This window comes from Myxocyprinus asiaticus, chromosome 5 (assembly GCF_019703515.2).
Source record: "Myxocyprinus asiaticus isolate MX2 ecotype Aquarium Trade chromosome 5, UBuf_Myxa_2, whole genome shotgun sequence".
In the NCBI taxonomy this organism is placed as follows: domain Eukaryota; kingdom Metazoa; phylum Chordata; class Actinopteri; order Cypriniformes; family Catostomidae; genus Myxocyprinus; species Myxocyprinus asiaticus.
Window position 1 is genome coordinate 14,038,448 of NC_059348.1, and position 20,938 is coordinate 14,059,385.

The 20,938-nt window shown below is 38.3% G+C and overlaps 1 protein-coding gene across 1 annotated transcript in view; it reads left to right on the top strand.

Moving 5' to 3' along the window:
- The window catches only part of LOC127441629 (parafibromin), a 67,783-nt gene that overhangs the window by 37,595 nt on the left and 9,250 nt on the right, over positions 1-20,938 (top strand). Inside the window, exons 11-13 of the mRNA XM_051699247.1 lie at positions 6,398-6,455; positions 10,753-10,788; positions 12,665-12,752. Of these exons, the coding sequence (XP_051555207.1) occupies positions 6,398-6,455; positions 10,753-10,788; positions 12,665-12,752 (182 nt within the window). The remainder of the gene's footprint in view (positions 1-6,397; positions 6,456-10,752; positions 10,789-12,664; positions 12,753-20,938) is intronic.

Consider the following 20,938-nt stretch of genomic DNA (forward strand, 5'->3'; position numbering starts at 1 on the left):
CCTCAAAGCTGGAGATCAGATGCGAAGAGCAAAAGAGCGGAGGTGTTAGTCTGACACCAAAATATTTAAGGCCTTTATACCCCCTTGAGACTGTGCCAGAAAGCATTTCCTTTTTATGTACAGAAAGTTCTGCATGATGTTAAGTTGTAATTCAGGGTGTCAGGTCATATTGTTATGACCTATTGAAGTGTGAAAACTGTGGTCGAGGGAATAAATACACTGGGGCCAGAAGTTTGTAATAATGTACAGATTTTGCTGCTTTGGAAGGAAATTGGTACTTTAATTCTCCAAAGTGGCATTCAACTGATTACAAAGTATAGTCAGGACATTACTGATGTGAAAAACAGCACCATCACTATTTGAAAAAATTCATTTTTGATCAAATCTGGACAGGCCCCATTTCCAGCAGCCATCACTCCAACACCTTATCCTTGAGTAATCATGCTAAATTGATAATTTGTTACTAGAAAATCACTTGCCGTTATATCAAACACAGCTGAAAGCTATTTGGTTTGTTAAATAAAGCTTAACGTTGTCTTTGTGTTTGTTTCTGAGTTGCCACAGTATGCAATAGACTGGCAAGTCTTAAGTCAATATTAGGTCAAAAATGGCAAAAAAATAAATGGCTTTCTCTTGAAATTGTTTTGAGGAATGAAGGCTATACAATGCTTGAAATTGCCAAAAAACTGAAGATTTCATACAAAGGTGTACACTACAGTCTTCAAAGACATAGGACAACTGGCTCTAACAAGGACAGAAAGAGATGTGGAAGGCCAGATGTACAACTAAACAAGAGGATAAGTACATCAGAGTCTCTAGTTTGTGAAATAGACACCTCACATGTCCTCAGCTGACACCTTCATTGAATTCTACCCGCTCAACACCAGTTTCATGTACAACAGTAAAGAGAAGACTCAGGGGTGCAGGCCTTATGGGAAGAATTGCAAAGAAAAAGCAACCTTTGAAAAAGAAAACATTAAGAAAATGTTAGAGTGGGCAAAGAAACACAGACATTGGACAACAGATAATTGGAAAGGAGTGTTACGGATCTTAACCCCATTGAGCTTTTGTGGGATCAGCTAGACTGTAAGGTGTGTGAGAAATGCCCGACAACGCAGCCACATCTATGGCAAGTGCTACAGGAAGTGTGGGGTGAAATGTCACCTGAGTATCTGGACAAACTGACAGCTAGAAAGCCAAGGATCTGCAAAGCTATAATTTCTGCACATGGATTATTTTTTTGATGAGAACCTTTGAAGTAGTTTAAGAAGTTCTGAAATATTTTTTTCTATTTGTAATACTAATTTTTCACGCTGTTAATATCCTGACTATACATTGTGATCAGCTGAATGCCACTTTGGTGAATAAAAGTACCAATTTCTTTCCATAAGTGCATAATCTGTAGATTATTCCAAACTTTTGGCCACCAGTGTAAACTACGGCCCGCTCATATATGTATTTATGCAAAGAACTCGTGAATATCCTGATCTCAACAAGATACGAGCACAGATGTCATAGACACATCCTGTGTTTATAGACCTCGTTTGTACATTACTTGGAAAAAATAATAAAACCATAAACTAGGCTCTCTTGCTCCAGCTCTGAAAACTCATCGGGTCATAAAGTAACAAACACGTATACAAGAGCACATGAGGAATGCATTTTGTAGCACGAATGTTTAAGTTTTGGCCACATACGGAATACATCTGGTAACATGAATGTAAAGACACTGAAGTACAATGATAATAGTACAGTGATGACATGAAATGAATATAAAACTAAATATATGAATTTGAATATGATTATGATTGCATAATTCTGATTATGGTTGATTTCAAGCATAATATCAATAAGCAAAAATATCGAAAAGACTCTGCCACATGAATCAAAACTATTGGCAGATTAACACATCAGCAAAATCCAATATTGGTCGACCTCTAATTTGTATTTATTTATATATTGGTACATAAACCAATTTTAATATAATATATACAGTTGAAGTCAGAAGTTTACATACACCTTAGCCAAATACATTTAAATTCAGTTTCACAATTCCTGACATTTAATCATAAAAAATATTCCCTGTCTTAGGCCTGTTTGTACTTTATTACTTTATTACAGTACTTTATTTTAAGAATGTGAAATGCCAGAATAATAGTAGAGAGTGATTTATTTCATCACATTCCCAGTGGGTCAGAAGTTTACATACACTTTGTTAGTATTTGGTAGCTGTGGCATGGGGGCGTGGACATGTATCTGTCTGCGGGAGAGGGAAAGTGGTAAGGCTCGTCACCTGGGTGGTAATTACTCTTAACACCTGTCTCTCATTATAGTGATGGCGGAGGGAGACCTGATAAGGCACGTCAGAGTGGGAGAGAGAGTGGCAGAAGGAAGTGTTGTCTGAGTGTCTGGCAATGCCATATTAAGAGACTGCATTTGTATAGTTCTTTTGGGATACTGGAAAGCCCATGATTTGAGTCGGCTACTGAGAGCCTGTTTTGTTTACCTTTGTGTGTGGAAGAGAAAATAAATACTCACCTCAACTGTTCGCTGTCTCCTGACTCCTCCATTGACCACAAACTCAAGACAATTCCTCCAGACAAAGCTGGTGTGAGTCAGGTTTGTAGGCCTCCTTGCTCGCACACGCTTTTTCAGTTGTGCCCACAGATTTTCTATCGGGTTGAGGTCAGGGCTTTGTGATGGCCACTCTGATAATTTGACTGTTGCCACAACTTTTGCGGTATGCTTGGTGTCATTGTCTATTTGGAAGACCCATTTGCGACAGAGCTTTAAATTCCTGGCTGATGTCTTGAGGTTGCTTCAATATATCCTCATACTTTTCCTTTCTCATGATGCCATCTATTTTGTGAAGTGCAGCAAAGCACCCCCACAACATGATGCTGCCACCCCCATGCTTCACGGTTGGGATGGTGTTCTTCAGCTTGCAAGCCTTACCCTTTTTCCTCCAAACATAACGATGGTCATTATGGTCAAACAGTTAGATTTTTTTTTTGTTTCATCAGACCAGAGGACATTTCTCCAAAAAGTAAGATCTTTGTCCCCACTTGCACTTTCAAACTGTAGTCTGGCTGTTTTATGGCGGTTTTGGAGCAGTGGCTTCTTCCTTGCTGAGCAGGCTTTCAGGTTATGTCAATATAGAACTCGTTTTACTGTGGATATAGATACTTGTCTACCTGTTTCCTCCAGCATCTTCACAAGGTCCTTTTGCTGTTGTTCTGGGATCGATTTGCACTTTCCCCACCAAACTGTGTTCATCTCTAGGATACAGAATGCGTCTCTTTCCTGAGTAGTATGATGCTGTGTGGTCCCATGGTGTTTATACTTGCGTGCTATTGTTTGTACAGATGAACGTGGTACCTTCAGACGTTTGGAAATTGCTCCCAAGGATGAACCAAACTTGTGGAGGTCCAATTTTTTTTTTTTTTTTTTTTTTTTTTTTGTGGTCTTGGCTGATTTCTTTTGATTTTCTCATGATGTCAAGCAAAGAGGCACTGAGTTTGAAGGTAGGCCTTAAAATGCATACACAGGTACACCTCCAATTGACTCCAATCCAGAAGCTAATTGGCTAATTGCCTAAAGGCATGACATACTTTTCTGGAATTTTCCAAGCTGCTTAAAGGCACAGTTAACTTAGTGTATGTAAACTTCTGACCCACTGGAATTGTGATTGTTTCACTTTTAATTGACTATCTGTCTGTAAACAATTGTTGGAAAAATTACTTTTATCATGCACAAAGTAGATGTCCTAAACGACTTGCCTAAACTATAGTTTGCTAATATGAAATGTGTGGAGTGGTTATAAAAATTAGTTTTAATTACTTCAAATCAAATCACTTTTATTGTCACACAACCATATGCACAAGTGCAACAGTGTGTGAAAGTCTTGGGTGCAGTTCCAAGCAACATAGCAGTCGTGACAGTGATGAGACATATACCAATTTACAATAAACATCAGATTTACACAACACAATTTACATATCTAATATACAAATAATTACACAACACAATAATAATATACAATGTACAGTATAGAATACACACAATATAGAATACACATAATAGAGAATACACATACAATAAAAATAGAATATAATGTGTATATAAAATATACGGTAGGTTGTATTGTACTGTATTGACATTCAGGCTGTCGTTTGATAGTCAGTTGCCAGTGTGTTGTTAAGAGAGAATATAATTTATGACAGTCCGGTGTGAGATAATAAGATTAATAAAGTGCAGTGCTGATGCATATTGATCGTGAGAGATCAAGAGTTCAAAAGTCTGATTGCTTGGGGAAAGAAGCTGTCATGGAGTCGGCTGGTGCGGGTCCTGATGCTGCGATACCGCCTGCCTGATGGTAGCAGTGAGAGCAGCCCATGGCTCAGGTGGCTGGAATCTCTGATCCTCCAAGCTTTTTTCACACACCGCCTGGTATATATGTCCAGGAGGGAGGGAAGCTCACCTCCGATGATGTGTCTGGCAGTTCGCACCACCCTTTGCAGTGCTTTGCGGTTGTGGGTGGTGCTATTGCCATATCAGGCGGTGATGCAGCCAGTCAGGGTGCTCTCTACAGTGCTGGTGTAGAACCGTGTGAGGATGTGGTGGTTCATTCCAAACTTCCTCAGCCGTCTCAGGAAGAAGAGGCGCTGATGAGCCTTCTTCACAACGGCCTCAGTGTGGACGGACCATGTGAGTTCCTCTGTGATGTGGACACTGAGGAACTTGAAGCTGCTGACTCTCTCCACCGGTGCTCCATTGATGGTGATGGGTCTGTGTTCTCTGTCTTTTCTCCTGAAGTCCACCACAAGCACCTTGGTCTTGCTAACGTTGAGGGAGATGTTGTGCTCCTGACACCAGCGTGTCAGAGTGTGCACCTCCTCTCTGTAGGCTGATTCATCATTGTCAGTGATCAGACCTACCACCGTTGTATCATCAGCAAACTTGATGGCATTGGAGCTGTGTGTTGCCACAGTCATGTGTGTACAGGGAATACAGGAGTGGGCTGAGAACACAGCCCTGCGGGGCTCCAGTGTTGAGGGTCAGTGATGAGGAGATGTTGCTGCCTATTCCAACCACCTGGCGTCTGCTTGACAGGAAGTCCAGGATCCAGCTGCACAGCGAGCTGTTTAAACCCAGAGCCTGGAGTTTCACATAAAGCTTGGAGGGCACTATGGTGTTGAATGCTGAGCTGTCGTCTACAAACAGTATTCTCACATATGTTCATTTTTCCAGGTGGGAGAGAGCAGTGTGTAGTGTAGGGAGAGCAGTGTGTATTGTAGGAGTGTGTAGTGTACTTCAACCTAAGCGTATTTAAACTTCTGACTTCAACTGTATATGTGGAAAACATGTCTTGCATACAGTAGATCCTATCCTGTTTTACTGATAAGCAATGTTAAAGCCATGTTGAATGTGTGCGTGACTCCACCTTAATAGAATGTCTTTATGAACTGAGCTTCAGTCTCATCTGTATCTCTGCATGTTGATATTGAACATACTGAAGAAGATGCATAAAGTTCTTTTGCATGTTCATGTGTTTGTTTTTTCAAATTTCCTGATCGGACGGTTATTTCTTTTTTAAGATGCCAAATGTAACTGGCAAACTTTGTTTTTAGCACATTGGTTGATTGACAGGTAAGTAGGTGGCGCTTTGCTGCTATTCGAACATAGGAAAGTGTACACTATGAGCCCATAATGATTGTGTGTTCGACCTCTTTCAATCACCTCTGAATGTGCTTGAAGTGGACAAATCTCAAAATGATTTGGACCCCATTTACACTTGTCTTAAGCATTGTCTTGTTTCAAACAGATGGGCGAAAATGCATCTTAATACCAGGTGTAAAAGGGGCCCTACAGCGCAGCCCTGCTTCACTAACAACCTTTTTGCATTCTTTAATGTGGCCTCAGAAATTACTTCGGTTGACGTAGCTTTGTCAGATGTCTGTGAGATTGTGCTACTGAGAGCTCACTCTTCATATGGGGATGTATCGTTGAGGCAGAGGAGCCGTTGAGTCACAGACTAAACATCTGCAGTATCAGTGTAATGCTGTTCATTCTGCAACCCAACTGGACCCAAAAACTTATGGGTTTTGAGCCAGGTCTGGTTTAGGTTTACTATTGGTGTTTTTTTTTTTTTACATAACCGATTTTATGCACACACATACGGTTTCTGGTTCATTGTTAAAATTGACAGTACCAGTCGAGTTACAGGGTTTTGGCCACTCCATGGGGAGTACTATTCAAGACATAGATGTAGAAGTGTAAAGATTTAAGGGCTTCTGTCAAGTCTAGTCTGGTTGAGATGAAACTAGTGCTGCAGGTCACAAAAATGAGAATCACTATCATGCAGCTTTTCACCTTTTACTCTCTCTTTTCTTTTCAGGAAGGAGCGTCTGCTAGAAAGGCCCAGACACCAGCCTTGCAGCCTGTTCCCAGACCAGGTATGGGAGAACTCCTTTAATCTTAATGGAACATGCTAGGTTATTTTCAACTTAATGTCTATATACCTCATGTGAGGCGTACTGTTGATTACTACAAACCGTAGTTAAGTCAAGGTTTATATATATATATATATATAACACATTTAAAAGCAACAGTAGTTGATCCAAAGTGCTGCACAAGTCAGAAAAACTATAGAATCATAAAAATTATCAAAAATAAAAGTTATTTCGTCTCTAGAAACATGTTAACAATACTACACATTTAGCCTGATGTCATGAAACTTACTTGACCATGGCAACATTTTTGCAAACCAAAATTATGTGCTATATTACACGTTTGGCTGGAGTTTCCCAGTGAAATGTCCAGCGGGGGGGGCGCCAAAAGCGAGTGAAATGATATTGTAATCAGACCCTAACCTAAAAATTTAGCCTAAACCTAACCATTAGTGATGTCAATTCCAATGTGAAGAAGAAACACAAAACAGACGTCCTTACCCTAAACCAATGTCTAAACCTAACTGATAGTGTTTTTAAAGCAAATTTGACTAATAAAAGCATATTTTGTGAAGCAACCACGTCATTTAGTGTCACTTCTGACACGTGTCAGTTTGCTTTTCGAATCGCAGTCTTTCAAGTCCAAAGTCCAACATTCTATTGGGTGAGCTACCACACAAACTAATCACATTGAAATAAGTGTGTAAGTCTAGGTCAGTCTGTAACACAAGCATTAAAAATGTTTCAGGGGGGCCTGGGTAGCTCAGCGAGTAAAGACGCTGACTACCTCCACTGGAGTCACGAGTTCGAATCCAGGGTGTGCTGAGTGACTCCACTCTCGCTCTCGGTGGGGCATGTGGTGGGTTGTGTGTGGATGCGCGGAGAATAGCGTGAAGCCGCCACAAGCCCTATGTCTCCACGGTAATGCGCTCAACAAGCCACGTGATAAGATGCACGGATTGACTGTCTCAGAACTGAGACAACTGAGATTGGTCCTCCTCCACCCGGATTGAGGCGAGTCACTACACCACCATGAGGACTTAGAGCGCATTGGGAATTGGGCATTCCAAATTGGGGAGAAAAGGGGAGAGGAAAAAAAAAAAAGTGTTTAGATATTATAAAATTAAGATATTATATTGTAATAATGAATGTGAAAAATAAGTGTTTATAAAGTCATAATCAGCCATTGTAGTTGTGATTTGTGTGAAAGTGAACATAACACACAGTTGTTGTTGCGCCTCAAGTGTTCACTTCATCAGGAAACTGCAGTGAAACGTAGAACCCGGCATGTAAAAGTCAGTTTGAAAACAAATTTTTTTTTTAATGTTCCTTTAATGAGTCTAGGTTGCTTACATTGTTTTTCTTTTAAGGTCTATTCATTCCAAACAAGACCTATATTTTGTCAGTTTTTGAGATGTTTTTGTACCTGAACGAAAGCAAACCAGTTATTACCATACTGTAATGGAGAATAGTTCCTTGTACTCGTATATAGGGCTGAAACAATTAGTCGACATTATCGACATCTTGTACATTTTCTTCCCCTGACCCCTGTTGTCGAATAGTCGTTTGATCTCATTTAACGTAACATGAGATCATATGAAACTCTAATGATGACATGTGAGAGCAGCACTGCAATTCGCACCTGATTGAGGAGAGGAAGAATTACACGGCTCACAGTCCAGATGCACTAAACTTTCCAAACAGCTTCAGGTGATGTAGATTGCAAAGTATAAAAATACAAAATAAGTACATACAGAAGCACTCTCATTGTGGAATAAGTGGAATTCATGCTCCGCTGAAGCAAAACTTGAGGGTCGACCATCTTTAAAGGAAATACCCCGGCATTACATCTTAAATGCAGTTATATTTAATGCATTATAGCTTTATTAAAGTTCAAATAACACAGAAGCAGATCATGTAAATAACTACAAACTCCGAAACTGGCATTTCTCTGTGCGGTCAGCTCCTCTTCTATGAGTTGCGCGAATGTCCCAATCTGAGGGGGAGAGATTGAAACTGCATCCAGCTGATGCACACTCTGTCGCGGGGACTCTCGTCCCTCGAGCGTGCACTTGCTGCAGCTAGATTTTAACGTGATGGCTCGCGACTTACTGAATCATAATATGTGTCACTGTGCATTTCTTATCATGAAGGAAATCTACCAACGGCCTTGAACGTGTAAATTGCTAATGCTGGATTTCTATTTTCAAATATTTTTTGTGAATTGCAAGTACATATTGTTAAAAATGCCATAGTGAACATCTCATTTTCTGTAAGTTACATTAAATATTGTATTAGCTTATTTCACACATCAACATTTTATCGCAAATGGCCACCCTGCCCTCTAGTTATCGTACCGGCTGTGGAAAACCCCAATATCGTCTGGCCACTACACGTAATTTAAAAGTCTTGTTTGTGCATTGTTTCGTTGTAACATCTTGTTGTGGCGCAAATTCACGCTCCATATAAACAGGCCTTATACATTTTCTTTCCATGACCCCTGTCAAACTATCCACTGTCATTACCGTTTTCCTCCTCATGCCTTAAGCACTTCAATTTCCTCTGTAATTATTAACCTTTGTAAACTTATTTTTTATCATTTTAAGCCACTTGTCCAGCTTAACCTTTTCTATACAACTTTGGTCAACAACAAATCTGGAAACCAAGGCTCAACATACACCTAACCACCCAGCCTACTACAACCCAGTGTAATGCTGTTCAGAGGTTCTTTCCAACTGCAGCTCTTTTTCGCTGACAGATGTCAGTTTCATACACCCTCTGGCTGACTGCCATGATGACGCTGAAGTATGGCCTTCGCAGTGCCTTGTGACATCTTCTGCCACTGCTCTGATTTAGATTAATGTATTGATACATTTCTAATGAACTCTTCTGGAATGAGGGGGGAAATTCTATTTTATTTTTCCCCTGCACACTTGTTTATGGGTTTGATTGCTCAAAATATGAGTTTAGGCAGGTTTAGCCTGTTCTGACCCTGCTTGTACAATGACTGCATTTAAGTGCCCAGAGCCTTTTAGTGAATGTAAGGGATGCACAAGCAGAGGTTGCGCTACAAGCAGTCATAATGCGTCACTTTGACGGACTGGGTTGTACATTTTCTATTACGCTGTACATTTATCCACCAGTAAAATTTTGTCATGCTTGGTATTTTCTAAGTGACATTTACAGTTTCATTGATGCTCAAGGAGGTAAGAAATTATATTAAAGAACCAAGGTTGTGTAAACTTTTGAACAGGATAAAATGGGTCATTTTATTTCGTCTTGTAGAATAGTCTTACATTTTAATTATGTAGCTTCTTCAGGGCAGTACTAAATAAACAAAAACTACAATTTTTCTGATCTCTTTTTTTTATTTATTTTTTTTTATGCTAAACTTACAGATTCTGAAGACCTTCTGTGGTAAAAGCTCTTTTAGTTAACAAGCACTGTGTTGCCAGTTCTTAGTTTGTTTTAATTTTGATCATGCAATATGAGAAAACGAACAACATCCAATAAATTCTTGTAGACCACACTTGGAATATCTCTTCCCAAATCCTCACCCATACAGTATATCTGTCCCGGTCTTCTCCCCTTTTCTTCACATCTAATCCCTATTATAATCCTTATCTAAAAGTGCACACATATAATAGATCAGATACCTTATTGTTTGTCTGTCAAAATAATAGAAAGTATTTTGAATTATCCATCAGTTTCTGGTTAATATAAACTCTTTGCTCAATGTATAGTTCAGAATTAAGTTGTTATTGGCACGGTAAGATTGCTCTTACATGGAATTTGATTTAGCAGTCAAATTTCTCCATAACCTCGTGGTAAATATTTGGCCAACATTGAATATTTAGTTGTGGACCTTCATTCGGACTTTGCCTAGCTCTTCTTTAAAGAGGTGGTGACAGATTACGACTTAAAATTAAGAAAACCCTTGAATCACTTGAGTGCTTTCCCTTTAAGACCCAAAGCATACTTCTATGCAAGTGTTTGAAAGCAAACACTTTTAGCTACTCCAGCTCAGTTTCACATGTCATTGAAGTCCAGAATGTGTCCGAACACAAGTCATAATGCAACACAAGTGCACGTTGCATTATCATTCACCTTCTATGAGCAGTTTTTAACATTCAGGTCAACTAATGACGGAGCAACAGTTTAAAGAGAATCTTAATGAGCATGTTAGTTAAAGATGATTTAACTGTTAAAATGTTTATGGCTAGCTATTTGAATAATATATTTGAATAAGTAATTGGAATAATGGAACATACATTTGAAGCTGTTTGTTTCTTTGTCTTTTTAGTCTCACAAGCAAGACCCCCACCCAACCAGAAGAAAGGTATGTCTTGCCCAACATGGATAAAGTAGTATAAAATAGAATAAACTTTTAATATTTTGTATGGATAAAGTGATATACTTGAAATACTGTGTATCGATGCAGTGCTGTTTCAGTATATAATATTTATTTAATTGGTGTATCAAATATACTTTTATTCCAATCTCTAGTAATACAAAACAAAATTGAAAACCAACTTGGAGATGAAGACTGTTTCCATGATTTATTTAAAAAAAAAAAAAAAAAGGATATTTCTGGGAATTAAAAAAAATCTTAAAAGACATGGACATTTTTGCAGTAAAAAAAAAAATTATCTGCACTTGAATATTTAATTCGTTAGATATTGCTCTTGTGTAGAATAAAAAATGCTCACAAAACATGTAACGGGTAAGGATGGGCAAGGAGGCGGCGGGAACCGGCTGAGCAGTCAACAAAACATTTAATGACATAAATCAACTTAAATACACACACACAGCAGCTGCATGTGTCTCTCACGCCCTCCTCGTCACACTCCTCCCCTGCCCGATTCAGGCCGGGGCGCCATCGGACTGACCTGATCCGCCCCCCATCTCTGGAGGGGAGGTGCTGCCCTTCTGGCCATTCTGTCAGCCGGTGGTCTACCCCGCTTCCTGGGAACCTGGGGGAGAGACAAGGGGAGGTGTGGGGAGAGGGATAGGGTGAGAGAGAGAGAGAGAGAGAGAGAGAGAGAGAGAGAGAGAGAGAGAGAGAGAAAACTTGCCTGCCAGTTCCCGGACATGCCTTCTGGCCATTCTGTCAGCCGGTGGTCCACCCCGCTTCCTGGGAACCTGGGGGAGAGACAAGGGGAGGTGTGGGGAGAGGGATAGGGTGAGAGAGAAAGAGAGAGAGAGAGAGAGAGAGAGAACTTGCCCGCCAGTTCCCGGACATGCCATCGCCCGGTCCTCCCTCGGTGGACAGCAGCGAGCCCTCCAACCCCTGGCAGACGGAACCACTCCTCCCCTTCTTGGCGGACGGCAGATGTTCCACCGGCCCTTGGCGGCTGGCAGTGACCCCTCTGTCACTAGGCAGATGGCTGAGGCTGCTCCGTTGGGCAGACGGTAGGGGTGAGGACTGTGCGACAGTGCATCCCTCCTCCCTCCCGGGCTTCGGCACCAATGTAACGGGTAAATATCGGGCAAGGAGGAGGCGGGAACCGGCTGAGCAGTCAACGAAACTTTTAATGATATAAATCAACTTAAACACACAGCAGCTGCGTGTGTGTCTCTCTCCTGAACTGGTGTCTCCGGCTCCCCTTTATCTTGCTCTCCCACTGATCAGCTGATTCAGCGCCAGCCATGCACCCTCACAGCCCGGCCATGCCCTCATCACAACATAGTAATGTCTGATTTGGAAATTAATCTTTTGAGTTGGTTCACAAATTGGTTTGTTTCATCCGTGGATTAGTCTGAATTGGAATGAGTTTGGTCATGGTACATTGTCAGAAACAATTTGCAAAAATGTTACCTTTTAGAAGTACAACAGCTTGTCAATGGGGCAGTACCTTCAAAGGTACACCCACTGTACCTTCTTTAAGCCTTAATGTACTAATATGTACCTTTTAGGGACAGATAGGACACTTAGTTAAGGTACAAATACGTTCCAATTAACATTTAAAGGGTACAGTGGGTGTACCTTTTGAGGGGACTGCCCCAGTGACAAGCTGTTGTACACTAAAGGTAAAATGTTTGCACATTTTTTCTGACAGTGTAATTTATTGGTCAAAAATTGTGGTAAACCTGTGGGGATGTTAATCAGTGCTGGACATAAACTGCATAATCTGTTTAGGTTTGATATTCTTTTTAGTCATTTTCACTTTTTTTATTTTTTTCTTGTGGGTGTATTTTTTATTTCTTTATTTCAGGTTCAAGAACTCCCATTATCATCATTCCTGCAGCCACAACGTCTTTAATCACAATGCTCAATGCCAAGGATCTCTTACAAGACTTGAAGTAAGTGTGCTGGTCAACCCCTAACATTTATAATTGTGTTAAAGTCCATTTTCAATTAGATTTGAATTTTTCTACACTTCACACTTAGTATATATTAGTATATTCTTAATCAACATGTGTCTGCTTCGTCAGCCATCTTGATGATTTTATTTTGCTCATCTTGTTTCAATGTTTCTGGGATTGTCTTCTCAGCAAAAGATGCAGGCAGTGTTTCAATGTGAAAAAAATGAAGGGGTCTGAATACTTCATGAATACACTTTAACTACTCCGTTGTTACTGGTAACAAACTGCTACATTTTTCCATTGAATTATATGGCTATCTGTGGTTTAGATATCAACAATCCACATCTGACTTGTACGTATTTCAATAGTGACTAGTATCTTTTTCAAGCAAACTATTCATTAGATACTATTACTTATTCCAAAAGTGACTAGTATCTATTCCAGTTTACTAGCACTTATTAGGCACTAGTGTCCATTCCAAATGTTACTAGTAGCCTTTCTAATCTCACTAGTTACTAGTTTTTTTTTTTTTTTTTTTTTTTTGTGAAATGTAATTACTATAGTTCAATTAAACATCCTATTAGTCAAATTAAAAATGTTGCTAGGAACAACTGGAATTGATAGTGTCTATAATTGAGTACTAGTAAAACTTGAATTGATACTAGTAACTATTGTAATAAATACTAGTGTCTAATGAATAGTAAAAAAAAATTATATTCAGATTGCTGGAATTTTGACCCATTCCTCCAGACAGAATATTCTGATGCAGATTTACCGATTCGATTCCAATTCACAAGTTCTTGATTTGATATTGATTCATTTGGGTGTATTTCAGTTGTAATATCCACTTTGCTTTTATATGAAAGAAATCATCTCCCAGATAATGCTGTTAATTATACTGGGGACCTTCTAACTAGCGCTCTTAGTAAAATATTAATTAAATTATATTTAATTAGTTTTTCAACATTTTGGTCACATTTTAGCTTTTAAAAATGACCAAATCCATGTATTCTATCAATATATATGATATTATATTGCATAGATTGCGTTTTGTTACGTTATCGTTTACATGCATAATTTATACTATTTGCAAAAATTTAAATTGATTTGTTGAACACGTGTTAAAAAAAAAACAGTACTGTCTCTTTAAGAAAACCGGCAGTTTTGTAAAGAGCATCTGTAAATGAGCACATATTAATGAGAGAGGACGCGAATGGTTTACCTCATCTGTGCTATACATGATTAGAATTAAACATTCTTTTTAGTTTTATTTTGATCAACAACTGATTGTAAAGATAAGAAAGGGATTTAAGAGACATTATTCAATGACAAATGGATTGTGTCTTTGCAATCTTTGTACACACTCACACACACACACACACACACACACACAGTGCTGAATTTCTTCCCCAGTATAGTACACAATCACTGGACATTTACTAGCCAGTGGCTAATCATTGCAAATGTGAGAGATTTCCTCTCATTGTAGTGGAGGGTTGCACATAGAGTAAAAGATTGACCTTGGGATTTAAGAATCGGTTTCAAGACTGTATAAATGAAGATTGCGATGCATCAGAAAATCAATATTTTTACCCACTCCTATAATGCATACTAGTCGAAAGTGACTGATATCTGAACCACAGATCCCCATACAATTAAATGGAAAATATGGCAGTTTTATAAAAGAAATGGTGGAATAGTTATTTGTTATTACTGGAAAAGTGACTAGTAGCACAGAAATAAGTACTAGTATCTAATCAGTAAGTTCTAGTAAAATTTAAAAATAAACTAGTCACTATTGGAATGCTTACTAGCAACTAGAATATGTCAAGTGAGCTTTAAGGAATTAATAACACAAGCACTTACACCCAAAATAGCTACATGAACATTACCCGCCAAGTCCTTTTTATATCTCTGAGATCTTGTTTATAAATTACTGATTACTCTAGGCAATAACAGATTAGTTATTTATTATTACAGTTGAAGTCATTATAGCAAACTATAGTTTTGGCAAGTCGTTTAGGATATCTACTTTGTGCGTGACATGAGTAATTTTTCCAACAGTTGTTTACTGACAGATTGTTTCACTTTTAATTTACTATCACAATTCCAGTGGGTCAGAAGTTTACATACTCCAAGTTAACTGTGCCTTTAAGCAGCTTGGAAAATTCCAGAAAATGAGGTCAAGCCTTTAGACCAGTGGTTCCCAAAATGTGAGGCGTGCCTCCCTTGGGAGGCGTGAGGGCACTACAGGGGAGGCGCAGGGAGATGGTGGGATTGGAGAAGTCCATTAAAAAATTTTTTTATATAATAATAATAATAATAATTATTATTATTATTTAAAAAAATTTTTTATATAATAATAATAATAATATATTATTATTATTATTATTATTAAGCGTAAACATTTGAAGCATGCTTCCAATTGAGTGTCAATTTGCAATTGATTGATATATTTCAGCCAGACTGTTGAGTCTGTAGAGGACAGAGACTCTCATTGAAGAGAGATGGCTGTTCTGCCAGTTTGTTTTCATGTTGTACATTTTAAAGTATTAAATCCACTGTTAAATCCTCTGCTTTTGTGAGAACAGGGTTTTTCCTGCATTGAAAAATGTTCAGCGGCCGAAATTCGTCGTGCTTTTGCCGTTTTATAAGCACTAATTATACTTCTCATCTGGAAAGTGGAGCACGGGGTGCTTGAAGAATGGTTTCACATGTGAGATGTGCTCTGCTCTATCATACTGTATCTCTGGAGCACGCAGGTGCGCGCGTGACGTGCGTCAACCAGGCTTCCCTCGTTATGTGAGCTCCGGTGACAGGATAGCGCAGAGAGGATCACATGACCGTCTCATTAAACTGGGCTTCTCTCAGTATTGTGGCACAAACGACAAAACTTATGCGACCCATTTGACTTCTTCATGAGAATTTTCTCGTTTAAAGTGCTATTGAGCAATTTGACCATTTCAAACGGCTACAGCACTGACATTCTGAACAGCTCTGACAAGGGAAAGAGAAAACACCTGCACCAGCATCAGTTACAAGACTTTTCACATCTACACATCAACAACACCCTTACTGACATTTATCACAGTAAACTGTAACAGAATTTTTAATTACAACTGTGAAAGTTATTTTTAACAAATAACCAGATTATTTTTTAAGAGACTAACTACCTAACTAACCACTGTAATGAGGAGCCATCCATGGTCTTTATTGTGATTTATGGCATTACATATGCAACTGTTAAACAATGAAAGAACTATGGTAAACAAAAGGGCATGTATAATGTAGAATTCAAATCTGGACCTTTATAAATTATTAACAAATGCATGTGTACTATTTTAATACATTTCCTGTTCTGATGATGTTTGAGATTAGGAAACAAACTGGCCTGGTTTGGTGTCAGATATTCCTATAATCGAAATGATTCCCAAATCATTAATAGTCTGATAAAAGAAAAGCAATAACTGATTTGGAGTAGGAAACAAACATTTCCTCTGTAGAAGCTTAGTTCCCAAATCAGTGAAGTTGTTTAATCATGAATATTATAACTAGGCCTATAGAAATAAAGTGTTGTTAGTTTGATTTCCCACAGCACCTTTAAGTACAAAAGCTCTGAATTCTGAGGTTTCTTGATCCTCAGATGATCAAACAAATCATATTCATTACAAACATGAAATGCAACTACATATCTTAAATATTAAATGCAATTGTGTAAAAAAAAAAAAAAGAAAACTGCATCATGCATGTGATGACCATGTATGTCAGCCACCACCGAAGACCATTTTTGACCCAGGAAAAACCCAGGAGAAGCGTTTTTTTTTTTAATGTGCAGCACATTTTTAACCATTTCGAAATAGTTATTAGTAATTAGTTACAATTACATTTGAACAAAATAACATCAACTTTAGTTTTATCTTTTGTATTCTTGTTTAAAGAGACAATAAATAGCTTTTTGTATGACTATGCAACAATTACAACTCATTTTACTATCAAAGGTGCAAATGGATTTGGGGGGGGTGCTCAATATTTTGATTAGTAAAGGTGGGCTTGACTGAAAAAGTTTGGGAACCACTGCTTTAGACAATTAGCTAATTAGCTTCTGATAGAAGGTGTACTGAATTGGAGGTGTACCTGTGTATGTATTTTAAGGCCTACCTTCAAACTAAGTGCCTCTTTGTTTGACATCATGGGAAAATCAAAAATAAGCAACTAAGACCTCACAAAAAATTGTGGAAATCCACAAGTCTGGTTCATCCTTGGGAACAATTTCCAAATGCCTGAAGGTACAACGTTCATCTGTACATACAATAGTATGCAAGTATAAACACCATGGGACCACGCAGCCATCAAACCGCTCAGGAAGGAGACTCTGTCACTTAGAGACGAATGTATTTTGGTGCGAAAAGTGCAAATCAATCCCAGAACAACAGCAAAGGACCTTGTGAAGATGCTGGAAGAAACAGGTAGACAAGTATCTATATCCACAGTAAAACGAGTCCTATATCGACATAACCTGAAAGGCTGCTCAGCAAGGAAAAAGCCACTGCTTCAAAGCCAGCATAAAGAAGCCAGAGTACAGTTTGCAAGTGCCCATGGGGACAAAGATCTTACTTTCTGGAGAAATGTCCTCTGGTCTAATTAAACAACAATTTAACTATTTGGCCATAATGACCAACGTTATGTTTGGTGGAAAAAGGGTGAGGCTTGCAAGCCGAAGAACACCATCCCAACCGTGAAACATGGGGGTGGCTGCATCATGTTGAGGGGGTGCTTTGCTGCAGGAAGGACTGGTGCACTTCACAAAATAGATGGCATCATGAGGAAGGAAATGATGTGGATATATTGAAGCAACATCTCAAGACATCAGCCAGGAAGTTAAAGCTCAGTCGCAAATGGGTCTTCCAAATGGACGATGACCCCAAGCTACCTCCAAAGTTGTGGCAAAATGGCTTAAGGACAACAAAGTCATGGTATTGGAGTGGCCATCACAAAGCCCTGACCTCAATCCAATAGAAAATTTGTGGGCAGAACTGAAAAAGCATGTGTGAGCAAGGAGGCCTTCAAACCTGACTCAGTTACACCAGTTCTGTCTGGAGGAATGGGCCAAAATTCCAGCAATTTATTGTGAGAAGCTTGTGGAAGGCTACCCAAAACGTTTGACCCAAGTTAAACAATTTAAAGGCAATGATACCAAATATTAACAAAGTGTATGTAAACTTCTGACCCACTGGGAATCTGATGAAAGAAAGAAAAGCTGAAATAAATCATTCTCTCTACTATTATTCTGACATTTCACATTCTTAAAATAAAGTTGTGACCCTAACTGACCTAAGACAGGGAATGTTTTCTACTATTAAATGTCAGGAATTGTGATTTGGCTAAGGTGTATGTAAACTTCAACTGTATAGCACAAAAAAATGGAATTAACCACCTCCAGGCAGTTCATGAACAATTGGATTCAGTAAAAAGTGTGATTCCTTAAGGCACACTGAATAGGCATTGACTCACTATATCTCCTTTTAGTTAGATTAGTGCATGGGCTACAGAATGATTTAAATATTAATCAGAATATTAGTCCCATTTAGTTAGTCTAATCCCCTCTGCCAAAACAGGCAATCTAAAGCTTAGTTGAATGTCCATTATTCTTTGACGGAACATTATGAACTCAGTAGATGTAGTAGCTTTATTGTCTTTTGCTCGCTCGACTTCATCTGTCTGGTATTTGATGTGCTCTATGCCCTGACAGCTGTCTCATCATCATGAAGGTCTGTCGATTCTCCAGCATGGCAGCTTTGTCATGTAGCCATCCAGAGAGTGCCCTGACTTCCCTTGATAATTGATTAAGTTCTTTATGCATCTGACTAGATGTGCCTTGCACTAATAGGGAACTGAAATTGAAAGGGAAAACGCTTTGGGATGCATTTGGGGTTGATGTCTCAGAATACGCTCTCCATGAAAAGTTGGTTCGTTTTATTAGGATTTCATTCATTTTGCGATTATTGCTCATGAATTTGTTATTAACTGCCCTTAATCTCTTGAATGAGTGCTGATTTTGGCTCCTTTAACTATATATAAATATGAAATTACATTGCTTAGCAGATTATATAGGTTTTCCAAACATTTCCCGGAGTGATTAGGTTTTCCACAAATGGTCTAAATGTGAAAATACCTTGTGTCTGTGTGGTTAGAGCAGCTGTTGCTAGGGTTACGGATGGTGTCCGCGTGGTGCTTTGCAGTGGTGGAAAGATAACTTTTTTTTTTTTACTTAAGTACTGCTACTGAAGAAATAATTCACTTGAGTACAAGTAGAAGTACTGAGAAATATTATGACTCAAGTAAAAGTGTTAATTTTTTACTCAAGAAAATTTTCTTATTATTGGAACAATTGAAAATGGTTGCGCTACCATGCAGAAATCACAATACAGTGGGGTTTTCCCCATTTGCTGAGGTATTGAGTTCTTACAAGTTGCTTTACATTTGCAAGTCAAAGTTTGGTTTTAAAAATAGGCAAAAAGAAACACATTTCTGCTGAAATTCTATTTTCTCCTAAAGTCTATTGTTTTAGAGAGATGAAGGCTATTCCATGCAGTACTGTTTTGAAAAAAGAATCTCTAAACAGGATAGAGAGGGAAGTGGATGGCCAGATGCACAACAAAAAGACAAGTAAATCACAGTCTCTAGTTTGATAAACAGACTCCTCACAGGTCCTAAACTAGCAGCTTCTAAATGCCAAAGACCTGCATTGCTGCAAGAGGATTCTAGTACAAACAGAACATTTTAAGAATACAACATTTATTTAAATAGAAATAGCCATTTGTAACATTCTAAATGTCTCTAAATCGTCTCTAAACTACATAATGTGCATTGTGACTGAAACACATTCCTATTTCAGGTTTATTCTCATTCATGTATGTCCAAGTATTTTGGCTATTAAGTTAACATACTGTACAAAATTAATAATGCAGTATCATAGAGGAGGAAATTTATCCTCTGATATTGCAGCAATTATCCAGATATGGAATGAGATTAAGCAAACTTTTATCAACTCCTACATGCCAAATGAATAAAATAAGGCAAAAATAAACATTTCACACAATGTTTAGTGAGAGATATGATTGATTCAAACACTAAAAGTGGTTATTCTGTATGTGTATTATATTATTACAGTTGTAATAAAGTCTTAATTAACATTATGGTTATTTAACATATTGCGATTATTATTAAGTAAATTGTAGCATTTGGTTACATTATATTTTGTGATTTCTCATACCTTCTTTATATAACATCCAACGTCCTTGCGCACTTTTGGCCTCTAGCGTGTGAGGCTTTTCAGACAGATAAACAGCAGTACAGGGCAGGGAAGTACAATACAGCACCTTGAGTGAGAGTGTTAACCACTAGGACAGTTTATATTTAACAAGAGGAGCGAATGGTTATGAAATTTAACGTGGGAGTACAATTCCGAACTGATGCGATTGATAGAGGCGGAGAGCCCGTCTGTGCGCGCGATGGCGCGTTGATCCAGACGGCAGGAAAAAAAATTATGTTCAGTGAAAAGTCAAAAGAAGATCACAATGTACGTAATTGTAAATATATTAGATATTATTAATAAAACACGGGAACTTGTTGCGTGGGCATTTTTTGCCCCCATATTTTGAATTTTCAGAATATGTTTCGTTTTTGTTTATAAACAGATTTAGCGCTTATAACTTGCTGATTTCTTCCCAAAAACGTCCAAAAATTCAGATTTGTAATTGTGGTGAAAAATAACTGTAGCGAAGTTGAATACTTCGTTTTTAATCAACTCAAGTAAAAGTACTATTATTTATTTATACTTAAGGTAGAAAAATGTGAAAAATGTACTCAAGTACTGTAACAAGTAGTTGTAATTCATTAATTTCCACCTCTGGTGCTTTGCCAGGTATCGCGGACTGAACGTTCAATTAACGTAAATCTTGGGCTAGACACAAACTCCAAAATATAACACAGGAATTGGATCTACCAGACTTATATACAGCAAAAAAAGTTACTTTTTGATTTCTGACTGGAACCAACATTTTGATTCTCAGAGGAACAGTTTGTTGTCCCCGTTGGACACGTATGATCAGTAGTATTCATTAAAGTAACAACTAGATGGTCATTGTTATTGGTCATGTTTGACTCATTCTTTATTGTACTGT